At 33.7% G+C, this 21790-nt stretch overlaps 11 protein-coding genes across 11 annotated transcripts; 4 read left to right on the forward strand and 7 right to left on the reverse strand.

The window, feature by feature from the left end:
• Positions 1-2107: 2107 nt before the first annotated feature.
• Positions 2108-2527, reverse strand: OCT59_013830 (uncharacterized protein; the record flags this gene model as incomplete). The annotated part of the gene is made up of 1 exon (XM_066141764.1): positions 2108-2527. One exon carries the CDS (start codon positions 2525-2527, stop codon positions 2108-2110), a length of 420 nt encoding a protein of 139 aa, XP_066001865.1.
• A 622-nt stretch (positions 2528-3149) lies between these two features.
• Positions 3150-3371, reverse strand: OCT59_013831 (uncharacterized protein; the record flags this gene model as incomplete). Its single annotated transcript, XM_025328222.2, has 1 exon — positions 3150-3371. The coding sequence occupies one exon, from the start codon at positions 3369-3371 to the stop codon at positions 3150-3152; it is 222 nt and encodes a 73-aa protein (XP_025167553.2).
• Positions 3372-3558: 187 nt separating this feature from the next.
• Positions 3559-3909, reverse strand: OCT59_013832 (uncharacterized protein; the record flags this gene model as incomplete). Its single annotated transcript, XM_066141765.1, has 1 exon — positions 3559-3909. The coding sequence occupies one exon, from the start codon at positions 3907-3909 to the stop codon at positions 3559-3561; it is 351 nt and encodes a 116-aa protein (XP_066001866.1).
• Positions 3910-4008: 99 nt separating this feature from the next.
• Positions 4009-4521, reverse strand: OCT59_013833 (uncharacterized protein; the record flags this gene model as incomplete). Its single annotated transcript, XM_066141766.1, has 1 exon — positions 4009-4521. The coding sequence occupies one exon, from the start codon at positions 4519-4521 to the stop codon at positions 4009-4011; it is 513 nt and encodes a 170-aa protein (XP_066001867.1).
• A 1413-nt stretch (positions 4522-5934) lies between these two features.
• Positions 5935-7453, reverse strand: OCT59_013834 (uncharacterized protein; the record flags this gene model as incomplete). Its single annotated transcript, XM_066141767.1, has 3 exons — positions 5935-5952; positions 6071-7068; positions 7345-7453. The coding sequence occupies 3 exons, from the start codon at positions 7451-7453 to the stop codon at positions 5935-5937; spliced, it is 1125 nt and encodes a 374-aa protein (XP_066001868.1).
• A 3155-nt stretch (positions 7454-10608) lies between these two features.
• On the forward strand, positions 10609-11466 carry OCT59_013835 (uncharacterized protein; the record flags this gene model as incomplete). The annotated part of the gene is made up of 1 exon (XM_066141768.1): positions 10609-11466. The coding sequence occupies one exon, from the start codon at positions 10609-10611 to the stop codon at positions 11464-11466; it is 858 nt and encodes a 285-aa protein (XP_066001869.1).
• A 1275-nt stretch (positions 11467-12741) lies between these two features.
• Positions 12742-15088, forward strand: OCT59_013836 (uncharacterized protein; the record flags this gene model as incomplete). Its single annotated transcript, XM_066141770.1, has 6 exons — positions 12742-12781; positions 12854-13088; positions 13434-13532; positions 13602-14449; positions 14649-14885; positions 14949-15088. The coding sequence occupies 6 exons, from the start codon at positions 12742-12744 to the stop codon at positions 15086-15088; spliced, it is 1599 nt and encodes a 532-aa protein (XP_066001870.1).
• A 134-nt stretch (positions 15089-15222) lies between these two features.
• On the reverse strand, positions 15223-15693 carry OCT59_013837 (uncharacterized protein; the record flags this gene model as incomplete). Its single annotated transcript, XM_066141771.1, has 2 exons — positions 15223-15344; positions 15489-15693. 2 exons carry the CDS (start codon positions 15691-15693, stop codon positions 15223-15225), a joined length of 327 nt encoding a protein of 108 aa, XP_066001871.1.
• A 259-nt stretch (positions 15694-15952) lies between these two features.
• On the forward strand, positions 15953-17062 carry OCT59_013838 (uncharacterized protein; the record flags this gene model as incomplete). The annotated part of the gene is made up of 3 exons (XM_066141772.1): positions 15953-16013; positions 16074-16814; positions 17007-17062. 3 exons carry the CDS (start codon positions 15953-15955, stop codon positions 17060-17062), a joined length of 858 nt encoding a protein of 285 aa, XP_066001872.1.
• Positions 17063-17105: 43 nt separating this feature from the next.
• On the forward strand, positions 17106-17474 carry OCT59_013839 (uncharacterized protein; the record flags this gene model as incomplete). Its single annotated transcript, XM_066141773.1, has 1 exon — positions 17106-17474. One exon carries the CDS (start codon positions 17106-17108, stop codon positions 17472-17474), a length of 369 nt encoding a protein of 122 aa, XP_066001873.1.
• Positions 17475-18956: 1482 nt separating this feature from the next.
• Positions 18957-19316, reverse strand: OCT59_013840 (uncharacterized protein; the record flags this gene model as incomplete). Its single annotated transcript, XM_066141774.1, has 1 exon — positions 18957-19316. One exon carries the CDS (start codon positions 19314-19316, stop codon positions 18957-18959), a length of 360 nt encoding a protein of 119 aa, XP_066001874.1.
• Positions 19317-21790: the final 2474 nt, after the last annotated feature.

Consider the following 21790-nt stretch of genomic DNA (forward strand, 5'->3'; position numbering starts at 1 on the left):
TTCCCATTCTTCACTTAGTGCAACTTTAAGTTCATCCACAGTTCTTGGAAAGACTTTACAACTCTGGATATTGTCCTTTAACTGCTTCCAGATGTTTTCTATTGGATTTAGATCGGGAGAATTTGCCGGCCAATCAATAACCACAATTTTATTCTAGTTCAACCAATCCTTGGTTATTTTCGCGGTATGTATGGGTGCATTATCCTGTTGAAAAATTGCAGCCCTTCCTGTTAACTCATGAACTGTATGCTGAAATGGATACAGATATGAATTTAGGATTCTAATGTAAGTATTTGAATTGATTTTTTCATTTCCTTCTTTATTTTCATCACAAAAAATTAATGGCCCTTTTATCCCTCCTGCAAAACATCCCCAAACCATGACTGATTTTCGACCACTTTTAAAGATAGGTGTCAAGCATTCAGTGTTAAACCTTTCCCCTGTGTGTCTCTAAACTCTTATTTGTCGTGACTGCTTGCCAATCTCAACACTTGATTCATCTGAGAAAATAATTTGTGCCCAATCATAAGCTGTTTTTTCTTTATATTTCTCACACCAACTAATACGAGCTAATGCATGCTTTTCTGAGATAAAGGGTTTTTTTGCAGCAACATGGGAATAAATTCCAACACTATGTAATGCTCTTTTAGCAGTTGTAAGGCTGCAATTTAAATCTAATGTATTAATGACTTCATGTAAAGGTTCGCGTCGATCTTGTGTAACTTTGTTTATGAGTGCATTTTTCTCATTATTATTGAGAGCAGGTGGACGCCCCGATCTAGGTAAATTTTCAGTTTTCCTGTCTTCTTGTATCTGTCAATAATTCTTCTTATTGTGGTGGAATCATGACCCATTTTTCTTGCTATTTGTGCAGGGTTAAAATTCTCCATATATGCTAGTATTTTTCCTTTATCTTGAGAAGTTAACTCAGTTCTATGTGACATTATTTTTTTAACTTTGCAACGCGTTTATTAGGTTATGAAATTGTGAGAAAAACATTTAAAAATAAAAAAAAGGGGGTATAAATAATGTAAATTTTGTGTATTGTAATACCGTACAAAATCGGGCGTCACTTTCGGACCCGACTGTACATATCAAAAAAAAAATCTTATCAAAAAAAAAATTCTCCAATAAAATTTCTATCAAATAAAAGTTTTTAACGAAATTATCATCAAAAAAAAAACTCAGAAATGTTCCTATCAATGAAAAAAATTTTCTAACGAAATTTTTTATCAAAAAAAATCTTATTAAAAAAATTCCCAAAGAAATTCTATCAAACTAAGCCTTTGCCTATATTAAAAATAAAAATTCTCTACAAAATTTGTTTATAAAAAAAAGCCAATAAAAAAAAAAAAAATTTTTTAAAACTACGCTAAACTTAAAACATGTGACCAACAAAATATCAACCCTGTGCTGACAAAGAAACTAATTTTTGACAAAGATAAAATTATTGAGCATAGTTGGATTAAATCAAATACAGTTGGACAAAAACATCAAGCACAGACGGACAAAAATATCAAGCACAAATGGATAAAAATATAAAGCACGGACGGAAAAAAATGTCAAGCATGGTCAGATAAAAACATCAAGCACGTACAGATAAAACCATCAAGCACGTACAGATAAATATCAAGCACGTACAGATAAACATCAAGCACGTACAGATAAAACATCAAGCACGTACAGATAAAACATCAAGCACGTACAGATAAACATCAAGCATGAACAGATAAAAATATCAAGCACGTGATAGATAAACATCAAGCATGAACAGATAAAAATATCAAGCACATACAGATAAATATCAAGCACGGGACAGATGAAAATCAAGCATAAACAGGTAAAATGTCAGACACAGGGTGACATTTTGTCAAGCCATGCTTGATATTTTATCACACAATGTCTGATAATTATGTCCAACTCGGCTTGCCATAGGTCCTGTGTTGCATGTAGACCTCCTTTCACATTTTTCTCATGATTGTTCAGGAAAAAATAAAGGTTAATATGTTTTTTTTGATATATATGCGAAAATTAATATGTCGCACAGGCCCTGTCTGGTGATCAGCTATTACATCATTGCGCAGAAATCTGTGCTAAGTCTTCTGAGCTAATGATCAGCACATAGATCTTCAAATATAACCACTGTATCATTGCTCAGGACTGTTGATCTAGCCAACCCTGGATCAGAATACCACTGCAAATTATCTCGCATACTTAGGTCTAAAAGGCTCTGAAGGCTCTGAGCTAAAATCTGTCTACTAGCAACATTGTTATGTGTAAGATGATTTCTAACCACCCCAATGAGATCAGGAGGCGTTATAGTATCCACAAAATTCTCGATATTGATATTTGGACTAAGCGAGGAAACCAGCTGATCTACGGCTTCTTTACTAATTTTATAACACCCCCTCAAATTAAGATATTTTAAATTAAGACATGATCTGGCAATTTCTTCGATAGTTATATTGCTAATTTTACAAAAGCTAAGGTCAAGATGCTGGAGCGCTCGGGCAAGAGCGAATAACATTACAAATTGATATTTCAGAAAATTCTGTGCGATTAGAGATATTTAGATATTCTAATCTATGGCATGAATTTGCAATTGCAGATAAACCTATATCATTTTCTGATTTAAATCTTAAACGTAAAGCAGATATATTAAGATACTCCAAATTTGGATATGATTTCGCTATTAGCTTTAGAGTTTTACCAATACAGTCTGTACTTTCTTCGAAATCTAAATGAATTATATTTTGGAAAGTATGTACAATGCCTTTGATTTTTTTATTTGAAAGTGAAGGGTAGCGTGTTATTTTAAGATGAGTTAGTTTTGAGCTATAAACTGGCTTTCTTCCTCCTCCGGGTACTATTTTTAAAAATCTTTCTAATCGAGTTCGATTTTCTGCTTCCCCTCCCTTTAGCTCAATGCGTCTCCATAAAATGGTAGCACCGCATCTGTACCACAATCGGGAAACAAATAGAGCGGGGTAGAGAGATTTATCTATCAATAAAAAATGTAAAATCGGTTCTAATAGTTCTAGTAAATAAAAGATGGTTAAATGCGTCATGCGAAGCGCCTCTGGCTAAATAGTCTGTATTATATGTTGTATCTTTAATCGAAAAAATAAATTAGCTATAGCACGGAATGATCACCGCTCCGGACTGGCTGGCTTTGAAGAACAATCATCTTTTTGCGCAAACTCTAGCTCCTGTGCCAATCTATCCAATGTTAATTTAAGACCAATTATATATGCTTCTTGTCGAAATTCAGGTGCAACCCCTGCTAGAAACACCTTTTTAATATTTTTATTCGCATCTTCTATAATATCATCTAAACTTTCCATATTGTGTAATTTGATAGTAAACCCCATACTTTGTTATAGGAGCCTATATCCTTAATTGAAAAAATAATATTAATGTATGCAAGTGGCTTCCCTATCCGCTTGCTCATATACCAGAAAAAAATATATAATATTCATGTTAATGCTGTAACTTGTCTTCCCTGTATATATTCACCATTCACTAGTCTAGCTTATAAAAAGCTTTGCCAGAAGACAGTTAGATTGACATCTTTCCTGAAAGATTTTGTTCTATTTCTTCATCTGATCTTTCACGATTCTCCTCTTTAGCTATATGATAATAAAGCTCATATAATTCCTCTAGGCTGGCACACAAATCTTTGTCTGCATACCTACTTCGATAATTTTCTAGCCTTAAATTGTATGCCTCTTCGCTAGGGAACATCTTGATTGCAACTGTCTTAATATAGTCATTCGGATTCTTTTCAGCTCGTAATTTCTTTAGATATTCTCCATAATTTTTTGCAAGATTATCATATTTTTTCCCCTTTCGCAATGCAGTTTTTATGACTTTGATTTGCGCAAGTTCTATATCCTTATGATCAACCATGTCTGTATTGTTTCTACTATAATGATAGAAAAACTTTAATTAATAAAATTATATTCTTTGATAATTTTTTACCCGGAAAAAATATTTGTTATAAAGCATCTATTCCTTGACACGAAGTCTAACTTTCATAGCCCTTTCTTCTGCTTCCTTAGGAGCTATTTTGGATGCCACCAGGCGTTTATATAGTCCAATTCGCCAATGACCATATGGGAGAGTTCGAATTCCATCAAGTAAGATCCAGCGCTTGTTATCATATGGATTTAACCTGATTTTATTTACTCTCTCCAGATATATTTGATGATCATAACTACGGAGACCATACATATCATGTCGGGTTAATTTCTTATTCCTAAGACATTCTAGGAACTTGTCATGTCGAAACTCCCTTTTGACCACGCATTTCTTAACACCCTTAGCCTTCTGGATGCCATGCTTTTTCTCCCAATACTTTACACCTTGAGATTTTCTAAATTCTTCCTCTTCTAACTCTTTCTCAAAATCTGCATCTGTTTCAGGAGTTTTAGGATCATGGCCTGCTGGAAGGACTGAATACATCTTTGGCTTTAAACATACTGATTCACCTATTGGATTCCCTTTTGTCTCATCCTTCATTAGAAATAAGTCTCCTGAATAGTTAAGATCGAAAATGTCTGGTCTTTCTGCTCGATCTTTATAGATATCCTCAGTTTCTATCCACATGATAAGCGAGTCTGTATCTGTATAAAGTAGACGGCTTTATCTCCATAGCGAGGCTTTATGTAACCATACCAAAAGTTATACATCATGGCCTTGCTAATGTCGAGAATTGCCTGCCCCACATAAATTGGTTTATTTAGAGTTACTGTTCCTTTTAACATGTGGACTGCTGTGATGCCCCCTTCGAATGCTTTAAAGCCTACAAATAATGGTGAACTTGCTAGGCGCCTGATTTTTTTATCCTCTTCTGTTCGGAGTAGCTCTACTCTCATATGTTTACGGACATTCTCCATCTGTTTACCGAATACTGCATTATTTTTTAGCTTATAATACATTACCCCGAACTCATCTCCATTGGCTTTTGCTATTTTGCGTTTACGAATATTTTCCTCAATATATTCTTTCATCCATGAAGACTGCTGGAATTTGAGAGCGCCGTGGATCTTTGTAACCTTTACCCCAAATTTCATATATAGCTGGAGTGCACGATAATGGACCACGTAGTTCTTTTTGGGATAAAGGGTTTGGATGAGCTTTTCACCTGTTGTATATTTTCCACCCCAACTGCTTTATCATGTACTAATCTTTCATTATACGGACTTAACCAGTTTTCAGGTACTATTTGCTTTTCTGGTGCCAGAGGGTAGTCTGCAAAGAAGTTATGTAAGTGCGCCGGAACTTCTAAGTCTACTTCAAGCATATAGCCTATTTCTGCATCAGGCGCAATAGTTTGAATATCTGGTACCTCTTCTGAACCTACCTTGCCTATGATCTCTGTTGGCATATATTGTGTCATTGCACCTGAATATAAAGCATTCATATCCTCATATAATATCTAAGTTGTAGGTTTACTAGAATCGTAATCTGGACATTTCGGATTATTAGCTTTGGCATATCGGTGACTTGCCATTGTCATACCACCTCGAATACCTTTCTCAACCATCAGATACTCATCCATATCCGTCATAAGCTTGAGTTCAGCTCCACTACTCTTGTATAAAGAATCATTGAACATTCCAGGTGCTGAGACGTAATGAGAGGGGTCTAAACCATCATCTTGCAAACACATAATAGTATAATTCATGAACACATCGGCAAGTAACAGTACATCTGTCTCAAGATAAAGATCATGGTATTCTCCGAAACTTTTCATCTCAAATGTCTGCCATACTTTTTGAACGTGTTCATAGTTCTCCTTACTGATATTTTGCTGACTGAGAAGCGAATAGAAATCCTTTCTAGGCGGGAGGCTTGTTCTGTCGAATTTTTCCCATGCATTTGTCCAGTCATATGGGAAAACGCCCTTTCGAAAAAGAAGCTTAATCTTATCTATTGAGTAGCCTTTCTCTGTGAAATGCTTAACACTTAGGGGGAACTTTTCTGGGTTTTCTCCTAGACATGCTACTAAGTTATCTAAACCCATTGCCATATGCTGAAAACTATCTAGAAATTGGAGTTGACCTACATCCATGGCCTTATATTTTCCAATATTTTCTGGAATGCAATTTAGCTTATCAGCCGTGAACTTGCTCACAACTTTCATAAGCGGATGGGAATCATACCCACGGAAATTATGGCAGATGAGAGGCACTTTCGTCTCAAAAGATCCTATCCGCAACTTTTTATTGCAGACATCATGAGCTGGACCTCGGAACTTTCCACTTATATGGTCGTGATCTTTTACTTTTTGATTGATCCCACTTAAAGCTTTGCTATATTCCTTCTGTGCCTCTTTCTTTTTTGGATGTTCTTTTTCCATACATGTTTCCCATTCTTTGATTTCTAATAAATTATGCTTTGCTTCTTCGAGCTTTTGTACCACCTCTGGTGCTAGTTTTAAAAAAGGTCCCTTGCAAATCCAGCATTCTGTCGCTTCATTGTACGTTTTCAGATCTCCTGGTGCCATTATCATTTCAGCCGGCGCGGATAAGTCCTCCTGTATGTTTGCCTGCTCCTCCTCGATTTTTGTAACGAATCTTTCAAGTGCATCTGGACCTCTGTATAGATCATGACTCATAATCTCATAGTTAAGTGAACTATCCATACGAACAACTACATAACAATAGCCACACGGCTTGTGCATCTGTAATCTTTCGGTATGGGTTAACTTCGCCTTCTCTTCGGGGGCTAACTTTTCGGTTAACATTTCTAGATCCCAGAAAATGCGATATGGATTTGGTTGCATGTATTTATGATTATAGAAAGCTTTGACACTCCTATTCTTCACCGGCATTTGCGGGCGCTGAGGGGCATTATTTAGATCCTTGCATTTTGGCAAATGTTCATTGTATCTTATCTCTGAAGAGTATACATGAAGACAATAACGGCAGAGGTATTTTCGCCCTTTATGTTTGCTATGATTGTATACTAGCTTATGTAAATCTTTGATAATACAGTAATGGCTTCTATCATCTTCTGTAATTACTAGAAGATTTATTTGCTTGTATTCATCTCCTCTTCTTTCTGTAACATAGCGAAAGTTAAGACATTTGTTTTGGTTGTGCCATTTATAGACACATAGACTGATTTCAGGGTTATTTTCTTCAAACTTTTCATAAACTGGTGTTGAGACTGGTACTGGAATTGGGATGTCTTCCATATTAAGTTCCTCCACGAAATCTCCATATAGCCGATTCGGATTTCTTTCTGGATGAACTTTAACTGGATGCAAAGCTCCTAGAACACTCCACCCGAAACACCAGTCATCATTATTTTGAATATTTATAATTCCATTATTACGTTTCGGCAAAGTTTCTGGCAAAGGTATATAGGCAGTAGGACCAATCGGATCGAAATCAGCTATCTCTATACTAAATTCTTCTATATATTCTGGGTAAGCATCAGACATTTGGTATATTAGTTAATTCTAACCGTCGCGCTATTACTTGCTTATAAAATTTTTTCTTTAATTAATTATTTCCTATTCTTTTCAATTTCCGATTATATAGTTGTCACCTAAGGCGGTATTTGCAGGCTTGCCAAAATGGTTTTAGCTACCCACAGATCGATCAAGGGAAACTGAAGCATTAACTAATTATTAATTAATCTTTCGAAAATTAGTGATAAAAAATAGGATGATCGCTGAATATTCCTGCCCATTTCTCTGCAATACTGGAAAGGCTTGTAATAACCCTTGCATTCGCCCAGAAGGTTGCCGATTTCATAGAAAATCAAAAAAACGGATACCATGCTCTGACTGCGGGAAGCCTACCGCTTCTTCTTGTGGCCGATGCCCGTTACATATCAGAGGCTATTATATTACCCAGTACTATGACAGATTGCGGACTAAAGCTTTAAACCTGGAATATACTAAGGGTATAATAGGAATGTAATGTATTCTCGTTAGATTTATTTAGATCATGATTTTTATGTGCTCTAGCTTGCCAGAATTATTTACTGATATGTGATTTTTTCGTTAGACTTATAAATTCCCCAGCAGGGCAGAAACATTAGACAAATAAATAATGTATTAGATAAGGAGTTAGCCTGTACGAAGCCAATTCCTGATATATATTTTTTCGTTAGATTAATAAATTCCCGGCAAGGCGGACAGACTTATTTTTCAGAAGCTGATTTGCTATTCGGTTATCTAGACTCCACTGAACCTGTTCTCAGCTTTGGAAAAGTTGGGACAAAAATCTCGTTAGATTTATTTAGCAATTATGCTATTTAATGAGCTAGCTTGTATAGAAGGCATTCTTGTATATAGAAAAGTTCGTTAGATTTAAAAAGACACATGATTTTTTGTTAGACTTATTTTCGTTAGACTTATTTATTAAATATGCTAATTGATGCGCTAACCTGCATTAAACCCGTTCTTGATTGAGAAAAAGTTGGAACAAAAATCTCGTTAGACTTATTTTTTTCGTCAGACTTATTAATAAATATGCTAATTGATGCGCTAGCCTGCATTAAACCTGTTCTTGATTGAGGAAAAGTTGGGACAAAAATCTCGTTAGACTTAAGAAAAAACGTTAGACTTATTTATGAGGTAATAAGGACCGTTAGACTTATTTTCGTTAGACTTATTTTTTCGTTAGACTTATTTATGGGGTAATAAGGACCGTTAGACTTATTTTGGTTAGACTTAAGTAATTAATATGCAATTTAATGAGGAAAATCGCGCAGAATCAATTCCTGATATACATTATTTTGTTAGACTTAATAAATATAACCGAAAAAATGATATAGAAATTAAGATTCTAGAGCAAAAAGAAGCTCTTCTAATATAATAAGAAAAATCAATATGCTTCCTGAGGTTGGAAAAGCCACACAGAATTAAGAAATATAATATCAAAATTAAGATTCTAGAGCTGATAGAAGCTCTTCTAATATAATAAGAAAAATCGATATTGTTTTTAACGTTCTGTGACCCACACACACATTGTTTCAGCTGGGGGCTGGACCTTCAGTCCTTAAACCCCCACTTTCACATTGTGTACAGTATATCAATCTATGCTCATATTTTTTGTTATCAGAACAAAGGGCAAATGGAGAGTCCGAAAGTTCGAAAGAAAGACGAATACTAAATGGGAATAATCACGGGAGGAAGCCCGATTTTCGTGTACTCTCGAAGATAAATGACGTAAATATGGAATTTTTATTTGGCGAGATCAAACCTCCGAGTAATTCAACTTCCATAAACAAAGGTATTGTAAAGTTGGCAGAATTCACAAAAGAGTCGTTAGACCTTATTATTAATAGTTATGGTTATGTTGACGGTCTGGAAATATATGGAATATTGATTCATGGTAAGTTATCGATCACTATTGTAATTTTATGATGTTTTAATGCCGAGCTAATTAGATTTAAATCCAATAGGAAACAAAATCAAGATATTTAGCATGGATTTAACTTTTGACGGTTTATACCATTATAATCAATTATCAAAAACCTTGTTGCCAACAGAAAATGCGAATTTCCTAAACATACTTACTGTAATTTCTACATTTTATTCTTTATTGGTAAGGGTCTTACTTTATAGTTCAAACAAGTTGCTTTGCAGTTTAATCACTAATTATTTTTATTATGTAGGAAAGGATAAGATCCACCATTGTAACTATGAATTCATCTAAACCATTATTGTCATCCTCTGGTCACTTGTATTGTCAAAAGTCGAATTCGTCACCTAAAAAAATTCGTGTACCGATAGTTAGAGTTTAATCACACAAATTCAAATGTTGACTTGAAATTAACAGTATTGTGCTTTTATGTTAATATAATTACTTATAATATTGATGTATGTGTGCGCTGTACGTATAATAATAAAAATATTAGCAATATTCATGGTATTATAATATTGTCAGACAAATGCATTATATTATTTTGGTAATTTTTTGCCATTTATCTTTGCAACCTTGTAGTGAACACTGAAACATGTCGGAAAAGTAAGATTTATATGGAAATTTTCGTGTTTGTTATATAAATGTCAAGTGCGTACTAACCCATATATTTTTTGCACATTTTGATCAATGAAATGATAATCAAGAAAAATCAGATCTGATTGGCCGATCATCTTGTGATTTATGAAAACTCGCCAGCTCCTGGAACACTTCTAGAACTATCGAGGAACTGGCAGTGGAGCTAGGTGATACATGTGATACGATATACCCTATGAAAAAAATTCTGGAAAAAACTCCGATGAATGATCAATTTTCTAGTTTTTATTCCAAAGAAACACAGGAACGTGATCATTTTTATGAAAAATTTTTTATAGGAATACAGTACATTATGCCAAACTGATTTAGCCGAAAGCGCTGTGCATATGCATGTAAATATAAAATCCGAAGGGATATGACCCTATATAAATCCCTATAATCGAATAAAAATGAATTTGAGTTTAGTAGTGTGTAGTCTCTCAAATCGGCTACAAATCGATAAAGTTGCTTATAAAAATGAATCTGATATTTATTAGAGTATAATATCTCTAATCAGTCAAAATCGGCTATAAACTATAAATCAATAAAATCGTTATATTCTGTTATAATCTACTAAAACGCTAATATGGATTTAGATAGTAAAGCCTATTCCAAGTTAATTCATGCACACAATAGTGTTGGAAGCTCTGAAGAATATATAAGAATTATTGTTGCAATATTGCCTTTAGCAGAAAGACATGATCATGAAACACCAGAAATGTGGTGTTCTCGTATTTGTGATCCATTTAGGAAAATACTAGAAGAGAACCCAAGAATCCTTTCTAAGAATGGATATATTACAATGTATAGAAAGCTATATGTAGATGATAGGATTCATAATCGTCCAACCAATTATATATATTGCAGTGTATGTAACTCCTTAGTTTTCACACCTGCAAATAGTCTTTTTGAGGATCGCTATGGAGATAACCACTTGAAGAGATGTATTTCTGGAAATACTATTTCGAATGAACATGCAAGAAGAAATGAAATTCTCAAATCTATTGATACAAGGGAATTTCAGATCTGGCAATATAAACAATACATATTACAAGAAGAGGCTAAAATTAATCGTCTTCAGCTAGAGCTTTTATCCCAATCTACTCTACATTCAGAAAAGGATAAATTGGCATCGGTATCATATGATATTGATGGAAATTTTACGGCTAGCTATGAAAATTATGCACAATCTAAAGCAAAAGATACTATGCCAAATGCTCCAAATTTCGAGCCAGCTTATATTTTACCTACTAGACAAGAAATGATTTTACCAACTTCTTATCAATCATCAAGTCCTAGCCAAAGGCGTTCAGAGCAAGAGATTACAAGTAAAATAATTATCTCATCTTGGTATGCTAAACAAAATAACTTATTACCATCTATAGACCATCTTAATCAGCCTGCATTAAGATTGAAAGATGGTACAAAAATCACATTCGTTTAACGACTGAGAAATATATTAATTATAGACTATTGAAGATTAATATCATTTAGCTAAAGGCGCAATGTATAATTTTTTATGCTAAATAATCTGCATATATGATCGCCTAGTAAAATTGGTTGAAGGCGCTATACATTTCATGTATCACCTGCCAAATTTTCCAGATTAGTCCTTAACCCAGATCTTGGTTAAGATCATGCACTTTCTAAGGATTGATATAAATTGATCCAAGAGGTTCTCCTCCCATTCTCTTTTATAATCACGAAAAAAAGAATGTCATTTTGCAGATCTCACCCAAGGCGAAGAAGAACATGTGAAGAACATAAAGCTGAGTTGGAAGAAGAGAACTATCATCTTCGTAGTAAATTGCAGATAGAAGTTGATACTAATCGCCAGAATGAGAAATGAATTAATCAACTGGAATGGGATTATGTCCGATGTGAGCAAGAAATTCAAGATCTCAATAGAGAGATAGAGCGTCTTGAAAATGCTTCAAAAGAAGAGATAGTAGAATTAAAATCTGAAATCTCCAGCCTAAAAAAGCAACTATATCAAGCTAAGAAGGATATTTGTAATAATGAAAAACATATTTCTAGTATAGAAAATCAGTTAGTAGATTCTAAGGAACAGGTAGAGAAATTACGATGTCGAATCAGAACCATCTTATCACGAAAAAATTTGCCAGAACGAGGGAATTCTCCAGACTTATATAATCCTAATATTAACTTAGAAATGGCTACCATTATAGAGCTAGCAAATGCTATAGATGGTTATCTGAATAGTACAACAATAGGTAGAGAAATCTTAGCTGATCAAATAAAAAGGGCAACAAGGCAGATTCGCCAAAAAGAGAATAATTTGCATCAGGATTTAGTCCGTAAGCAACGAAGGCGATATGATGCAGAGGCTGAGCGTGATAATGAAATTATACAAAGGCAAAATGCTGAAGGAGTGGAACAAATGGTTATTGCTGACCTTTATCAGTTGCAGACCAATGCTCGAAATTAAGTAAATAGAATGTTAGACAATATAACAGGAAAGCAAACCTGTATTGGTATATTGCTACAGGAAAAATTTGCCTTACAATTGCTGTATCAGCGAAATGCCCATCACTTATAGCGAAGTAGAGAGAATATAGGTCTGTTAGAATTTAATCGTGATAGGCTCTATGAGCGATACGAGAAATGGAAAAATAAAACCCAAGCAGAGCAACAGAATAATTTAAATTTGCAGGGACAAATTTTGGCGCTTCAGAATAATCCACTTAATCAAGTAAACATGGCAGGAATACCTCATCCATATTTTGACTGGGATGATAGTATCCCAGACTTTCTTGCGTAACTTAGACTAGACTTGCAGAATCGGGGAATAGATCCAAATGATAATGCAGCAGGTCCTCCAACAGGAAGAGATAATGCAATAGGACATTTAAGAGCCTGTATGAGAGGAAGGACTTTAAAATGGTTTGATGATGAGATTACTATAAAGCAGAATTGGGAGCTAACTAACTTACTCAATAATACAGGGCAGACTAACTTAGTTGCAGTAAATGAGCGAACTGCAATACAGATAGGAGCTAATGCATTAAATGAGACTGTTGGCCAACCAGGAAATGCAATAGTCAAGTTAAGAGCTGTAGAAGATGCTTGGAATGAAGACTGACGTATAGCAGGTAGCTGTCCTACTAATGCTCCTGTAAATGCACCAAATGCTAATGCTGGAAATACAGTAGTTGTAGCTAAGGTTGCTTGCCGAAACCTAGGGGTTTAGGCAAGATGGCGTTTCGCTGAAAAGCGAAATTCTGCCGAAACTATATTAAAGTTATATTAAAAAACTGGCGAAACTCTAGAGAAAGGCGAAACTGCCGAAACTTATTATAAATGCCGAAACTGCCAAAACTCTGCCGAAACTATAATAAATCTATAGTAAAATTTTGACAAAACTAATCATAGGATTTTGAAGAGGTTTAGACAAGCAACCTTAGTTGTAGCTGGTATTCGATTTGGTCAAGCCGTATGGTGGCTAAAAACTCATTTCCCTACAGTAGAAGAGGAACTTCGGGATTTGATGTATAGAACAATCAGAAAGGGAGACATGACTATAGATGAATTATATAGAAAAATATTATGAATAGGTAGACGAGCCAACTATAGACCTGAAGAATTACGTAAAAAGTTCTTAGATGCTTTACCACTTTTATGGCTTGAAAAAGCTGAAGATATTGGTGAGCATTTGTCATTAGATGAATTAGCTAAAAAGCTTTATGAGATAGAATTACGCCGAATAGCTAGACATAAAAGAAATAGAATATCTGATCTGCTAGTATCTAATCGAGCATCTCGGCAAATATATGAACTTCCACCTGTTTCAGCCTCACAACAGCATGGAATATCTTTAGAAGATATGCAAAAAGCAATCCAGAATGCACTAGCACAGCAAAAAACTGAATACCAGTCTTTATTAGAAAAACAAAAAGCTGATTTTCAATTACAAATGGCCCAGCAAACTAAAAAGATACCTCCACCAGTTCCTCCTAAAGATATGGAACAGATTCTTGATACATATGAAAGCGCTAATTATTTCCCTGATACACTTACTAGGGAAGAAATAATGAGAGTGGTCGCAAAAGCTTATGGGCCACCTCCTAAACCGCAAAAGCCAGAAAAGTTGCAATCATCTAGAATCGATAGATTAGAATCAAAAATAGATGAAATTGGTCAGATGACATCTAAGTTTGGTACGATATCACTTAATGATCAATCTCGAAAGCCTTTTTATTGCAGTAATTGCGGACAGAAAGGGCATAAGAAAAACAATTGCCCAAGGTTAAATCCTGTAGCTAAATCTAATTTTACTCAATATTACTATCCTCAACTTCCATTTACACAGCCCCAATATATGCCTCCAGATTCAGATAATGAGGAAGATGGTTATGATAAAGTAGAAAATGGGTGGTATTATGCACCAGAAAAAAAAACAGTCACTAGTAAATGAAAAATTGTCTTCAGAATCCAGCCAGCCTGAAACGTATAACGAGCTATTGCCAAAACTTTCACTGGCAATGCGCAAAATGTGTCTATCTTGAAAGGCTCAGGAGGAGAAGTCAAAGAAAGATGAGTAGTTTTCATCCCTATAATACTTAAATGCTAGTATAAATGACTTACCAATTTCTGAATCTTTTTTAGATAACGGAAGTGAATTTGATGGATTTAATTTAGCTACTGCTGAAGAACTTGGATGGAAAGTTGATAAGCCTTCCAAATTCGCTGTAAAAGGTAATTCTGAACATATTTCTGAAGCACTGGGATGGTATATAAATGTAGCAGTCACTCTAAAGGACATGAAAGGAAATCCAATCATCACTATTATTGGAAATTATGCGTATGTTGATAATGGTAAGCCCAAGCCAATGCTATGGTTAGGTATGACAGGAATTTGAAAAGTCAAAGGTATTTCTGATCTGACTAAAAATCAGTTTCACATAGAGGATCATGGAAAGACATATATTATCCCAACTTTTAGCAAGGCTCCAGTAGTCAAAGATCCGCCAAAAGAGGAGCAGGACCAAACATCCACCAATTCTTCTAACCTGACTGGTGAAAAGGACTTAAAAAAAAGTGCGTAAACTGCATGAACTATAAGAATATGGCAATTTGTATGAGAGAGCTCGAAAAGGCATTATTTTCTAGCATTCAATCAAATTTGGAAATTATAGGATATTATAATAGTTTACGCAGTCAGATTGAATAGGACGAATAACTATTTGGTAATAAGAGGACGACCTCTTGCTTTAATTCCTTCTAAAGTATTATCAGTTTTCTTATATAAATCCAAGACATCTTCAGAGAATTCAGTAGACGAAATAATTTCTTTTTTTGCCCCTGGTATTCCATTTTCATTTTCACATAAATCCTTAGTATTAGATATGTGAATAGACTTGGACTTAGGTTTCTTTCCTCCGGTCTTTTTTATCTTACTCCCAGAAATAATATTGCATTCTACAGGATCTGCTTACTGAGTCGAACCAGGTTCTTCTGATAATGATTTTATGTCTTTAGGGTCTATTGGTGGGTAAGCATCTCTCCAAATTTGATATACCCACCGTGTTAATATTTTATATTTGTTAGCCATAACTTCTGATGCCCGTTTCATTGAATTTTTAGCTTTAATAATATCTTGAATATCTTCAGCTGATAGATGGGTCACATCTGAGCGTAAATACTGAATCATTTTTTTTACAAATAATTAGAAAAAATATATTTTCAAAAAATAATTGATATGTAATCGATATATTTTCAGTAGTTTTTTGGTATACATTTAATAAATATTCGGTATTACTAATTAATTTTTGATAGATTCAGTTTATTCAGTATATATTCGGTACATTCAGTGCATTCGGTGTATTCAATGTATTCGATACACTCAGTTCATTTGATCCAGAAATTTTGCTCATAAATTTTTACTATACTAATGACTAAGCCGAAAAAATATGCCCAATGTACATACTTTAAGAGATATCGAGAATAGAGGGACAGTTGAAGGTTCACTAGGTAAACACATCCCTTCAGGTCATTAGCTTGGTAGCATCCGCGAATCAAAACTTGAGAAAGCATTGCGTGGTAGTATCAAAACTGCTTCTGATATTACTAATGATTATAAAGACCTGCAGGACATATATTTAGAGCAAGTGAAGGATTTTAATCGTATCTGTTCAGACTTTAACAATAAGTTTAGTCGGCTGAATACAGCTAATACTGAGCTTAAAGCCAAATATTCTGCTGAAATCAAATCGCTCAAATCCAATATTAAAATACTAGAGAGAGAGACAACTTTGGCCCAGAAAGCTTCGTTCGCTGACAAGGTCCAGATTCTTTTTCTTGAAGTTAAAATACGTGAATTGGAAGGTAAGTTGGAGGACATAGATCTAGAGCGTACATATTATGATTTGGATGTAATGGGAGGAATGATGGAAAAGCCAGTAGAAATGCCAAAGTTACCAGATTGGCTTTATGATAATTTAAGAAGTATTGTCTGTGAGCTCGAGTTCAAAGATAAAGTAATGGAACTTGATAAAAAACTTGCTAAGGAAGATATATTGGAAGTGTTGCAAAAAGTAATATCAGAAAAAGACCACCATCTTCAAGATGCCAATGCTCGCCTAGAAAAGGCATTATCAGAGAAAGATTCCCTCCTTCATGAGGCCAATACTCGTATAAAAAAATACTTAGCCAGTTTTGAAAAAAAAACTAGTCCTGATTCTTTTGAGATCTCGCAGGTAATTGGAGGAACTGATATCTTCAATACTACTTTAGCATTACCCCACTTGTGCTTTATTACTGGATCAGAAGCAGGTGAAACTAATTCCTTTTTTTTTCAGCATGCAATCATCTTCATAATAGTATTACTAATCATATACTTTCTATGGCATATACTCTCTCACCTATACTCTTCCAACTCACCTTACAATGAAGAAAAAAATATTTCGAACTATAAAATACTCTTAAATAAAAATCAGAGTTATGGATTCCTGATCCAATACACAGAAGAACCAAAAGACAGGACTACCACTTATGAAACTTCGTCTTTTGGATATGGATGAAGTCACAAAGCATGAATCATCCTGAAATATTGGCCATCCGACGATGACATGGACTTTTAGCAAGTTAGTTACTGGAAAAAGTGGTTCAGGTAAGACTAATTTACTTGGAAATCTTGTTATTGGTGATAAGGATGAATATGTGCAAAGAGGGGAGGAAGGACTGGAAGGTGGGTCTCGCTACATTAAATGTGATGATCTAATTGTTTGTGGGTATCATCCTGATAAGCCAAAATGGGGATATGTGAGGTATATATATAATATGATTTCAAATGATCCAAAAGCGCCTTTCTATGAGGATATTAGTTTCAGGTACATTCCACCCGAAAGAATTCCTAATACAAAAGCATTCTCACCTAAAAGAAGCACACTAATTATTTTTGAGGATCTATGCTTAGTCTCTGAACATATATAGAATTGAATTAGCCAATTTTTTGGGAATGGACATCATCAAAATATTTCAAGTATATATGTAATCCAAAAATACCATAAAGTCCCTACATTCATTTGTGAGAATATCTCCCATCTAGTAATGTATAACGGTGGTGGTAGCCAATAAGATGTGTCCAAGATAGTTGGTCGTTATACTGATGATGTGAAAAATGCATCCATGGTTATTAATAGCTACCTTTGAAGAGGTGAATTTATTGTATTTGATCTCACTAGGCTGAAAGATGATCTTCTTGCAATCCGATTAAGGTTTGACACTCCACTAAATCTGCAGAAGGAAATAGAAGCTAGGCAAAAGTGTAAGGAAAAAAGCTCTTTAGCTAATGAATAGAATCTGACTTTATAGATGCTAACTTTTTTTTCGTAATTATAAAAATTAGAATGGGAGAACCAGTTATTTATATCGATTTTCAGAAAGTACAAGACTTAGATCGGGATCTTGCTTTCCAAAAACTTTATTACAAACTTGAGGAATATTATCAGACTGCTGAAAAAATGCAAACTGCTTGTAAAAGAGCTAGATATGTGTTTACTTTGGCCATAATAAAAAATTGGCTTAACAAACAGGCTTTGTATCAGATTCATAAGCCTCGGCCTAAATATATTTCACAAGTATCTTTTAATAATATTACCGTACCTATGGAAGTTATTCAAGCTGATTTATGCTATATGCCTTATAATCGAATTGGAAATAAAACTTATAAATTTGCACTTAATTGTGTAGATATTGCTACCTGCACTAAATGGATCTATCCTTTAACTAGACGTGATTCTGCTAGTGTGGCTAAAGGATTTGTGAAACTTTTTAACTCCCGAATATGCCTAATTATCTGGTCTAAAGTTAAAGTTTTAATGGTAGATGGGGGCGTAGAATTTCAAGATAATGTTATTATACTAATAAACAAACATGGTATCCAAATTCAACTAGCTAATTCTAAGAATCTATGGGTATTGTTGAGAGATTTAATCGTATACTTCAAGAATGGGCATTCTTTATTCAAAATAGTGTTGAAATGAGATTACCTCCTACTGAGCGCTATTGAGCTTGGGTAAAAAACCTTCCAATTTTTCTTGTAGAGCTTGACAATTCTGTAACTCGACTTTTGGGTATTTCTCCTGCTGAAGCTCGAAAAAAAGAACATGTCTTTGCTAAAGCTTCCAAGTCACGAGAAGGACCTATTGGGTTTGATGAGCCTAGATTATCCCATGATGTCTTAGTAAGATATTTGCTTAATCCTGGTGAATTAGAAGATGGGAGACGATGTGCAACTGATTGTAATTGGTCTTTCCAAATTTATCATATTCGTGAATCTCTAGTGCAAAAAAATCAGCCAGTTTTGTACTGGCTAATAGATGATGAGGACAATGGCCCGAAAAGATCCTTTGTAAGAGAGAAGCTTAAAATCGTAAAGGATGTACAATTACCATTTCGATGGGTATTTGCAAATTAGATTTCTAAGTCATGAAGTTTAAGCATTTCATTTACTTCTTCTATAGATTTTTTTTGCACAACCTCTTCTTGGTTCGTTAATAAGAGATATAATTTGTATAACTTTTCAAGACTCTGATACACTTCTTCATTATACCAGTCTTCGAAATCTGCCATTCTTTCATTATAAACTTTCTCATTTGGAGCTCGCTGCTTTGCTACATATCTGTAATGATCATCTGGATCTCTTTTACGTTGCATTGTTTTCAAATAGCCTATATATGACAATCCCATTTTATCATATTTTTTTGTGCCTTGGCTATATATTACTTTGATTATCTCAACTAATGCCAATTCGATATCTTTATAGTTAATCATTTTGAATGTTTGTATTAATATAGCAAAAACTTTTGTTTAAAATAAAATATTTATTTCTTATTACCATGATAGGCGAATATTATTGCAATTATTTACTCATGACTGGATACGTCTGTGGGCAGACTTATCATCAGCCTGAAGGGTGTTTTGAGCATTGGAAAGCTAAACCCCGCATTCCTTGTAAGGTTTGTGGCAAGCCAACAAGCTCTGAACTCGACCTCTGCAGAAAGCATGCTAGTGGATACTATGTGACCCAATATATTAATAGGCTTCAGAATAATGCTAGGATGGCAGAAATGTTAGAAGAGGCTAGGATCAAAAAAATATAGCATCCATATTTGCTTCATCCTAAAGGGCTTACTCATATTCCTACTATATTTTTTCTCTTAGCAAGTGCTACTATTATAGTATGCGGATTAGGAGGCTATAAGAGGATATATATGTTTGCTCTAGAGGTGAGATTTAAATATATTCATCCGGCTATTTATTAGAAGGCTTAATAGACTAACATTTTAAGAAAAAATTTCACTGACAGGCCATAAGAGACATTTTTACATCCCATTGTTTTTTTTTTTCACTTAAGGATTTACTGTTAGGTGTAAAATTTTATTATGACAAAATTATAATCAGGAAGGTACACAAAGACAAGAAAACAAATTAGTATTTTTGATAAGTAAGAGGGGCTGGAGCACATTATTAGTCAACTATCATTCTTGAGGTTTTCAGGCGAAAATAACACAGTCTGCACATACTTTCTACTAAGTGTAAATTTTTATTATGTTAGGATTATAATCAGGAAGGCGTGCAAAGATAAGAAACAAATTAGTAATTTTATTGAAAGAGAGGAGCTAGAATACGTTCTAAGAATACTAATTTTATTGATATACTAGAACTATATTTAAAGAGCCCTAGAACGACGAAATTAATAAGTAATCATTTTAGTAGAAGGGAGGGCCCAAAATGCTTATTTCGAAAACTATCATTCTTGGGATTCCAGGTTAAAATAAATTGGTCTGCCCACCCTCTCTGCTGCTAATAGTACTGTATAATAAATATAAATTTTTTAAGAAACTAATGTTTTTATAAAAAAAACTGCTATAAATAAAAATTTGAAAATAAATATCTCTTTTGCTAATAAACCGTTGCTTTTAAAGTAACAGTTTATAAATTATATATTTAAAAAAATTGATAAAAAATCATAAAAAACAATTCAATAAATCAATCAAATAGTAAAATAAGTAAACAGATGATAAACTTAGGAGCGTGCCAGAAATTACGTGATTATGCTCAATTAGAGACCTAACCCCTCCTACCCACCATGTGATTGAATTCTGATTGGCTAAAAAAATATATATAATATATAATATATATATTATAATACAATTAGTCTGCTATCTAATAATCCAATTTGCATAAATTTTTTTTTGTTTTGTGGCCCCATTTATGCTTTATAAAATAAAATAAAAATTCATTGAAATTGGACTACTAGATAGTGATATGAAATAATTGCAAAAAAGCTTCACTGGTAAAAAAATGATTTATCCTACACATATCTTACACATATTGGGTACTTAAAATGTAGAAAATCATACACAAATAATACACATATCATACACATATCGGGTACTAATATATATATCATACATATATCAGGTACCTGATAGGTATACTATATATATAAGTACCCGATATGTGTATGATATGTGTATTATTTGTGTATGATTTTCTACATTTTGAGTACCCGATATATGTAAGATATGATGATAGATGTGTAGGATGAATTATTTTTTTACCACGCTTATTAACAAATAAATTACTACTACTGTATTTTGTGATATATAAGCACCCATTTTTTTGCATTTGATGCCAGTCAAGATCCTCATAATTTTAGCCAAAATCGCCATAATTCTGGCCAGGAGTGCTTACTTTCGGGGGATGCTTACTTATCGCAAAATATGGTATATATTACATATATATTAGAATACAATTATTTCACTATCCAATAATTCAATTTGCATAAACTTTTTTTTATTTTATAGCTCTCTTTATACTCTATAAAACAAAAAAAAATTCATTAAAATTGGACTTTTAAATAGTGAGATAATTGCAAAAAAAGCTTCTTAATAAACAAATTATATATTATTTATTATAAATGATATACTATTACCATAAAAGGAGGATGTCTAAAGCAGAGCAGAGTCATGTGATATGCCACATATTTGCACCGCCATATGGCTGTTTATTTATTTATTTTTTTTAAAAAAAATTTTTTTTCAGGCTCTTTCTTTCTTTTAAGCCTTAGGATTTACAAATCATGTAAATCTTTTTCCTCGTCCTTTTGTTCGTTTTATGAATAGCATCATACTATTTTCATATTAAGTTCACGTATTTCAAAAAAAATATTGTAAATATTTTTTTTTGTTTTTTTTGTAAAAGTTTTTTTTATTTAGTTCTTTTTCTTTTTACTAATATTA

Source organism: Rhizophagus irregularis, chromosome 21 (genome assembly GCF_026210795.1).
Source record: "Rhizophagus irregularis chromosome 21, complete sequence".
NCBI lineage: Eukaryota > Fungi > Glomeromycota > Glomeromycetes > Glomerales > Glomeraceae > Rhizophagus > Rhizophagus irregularis.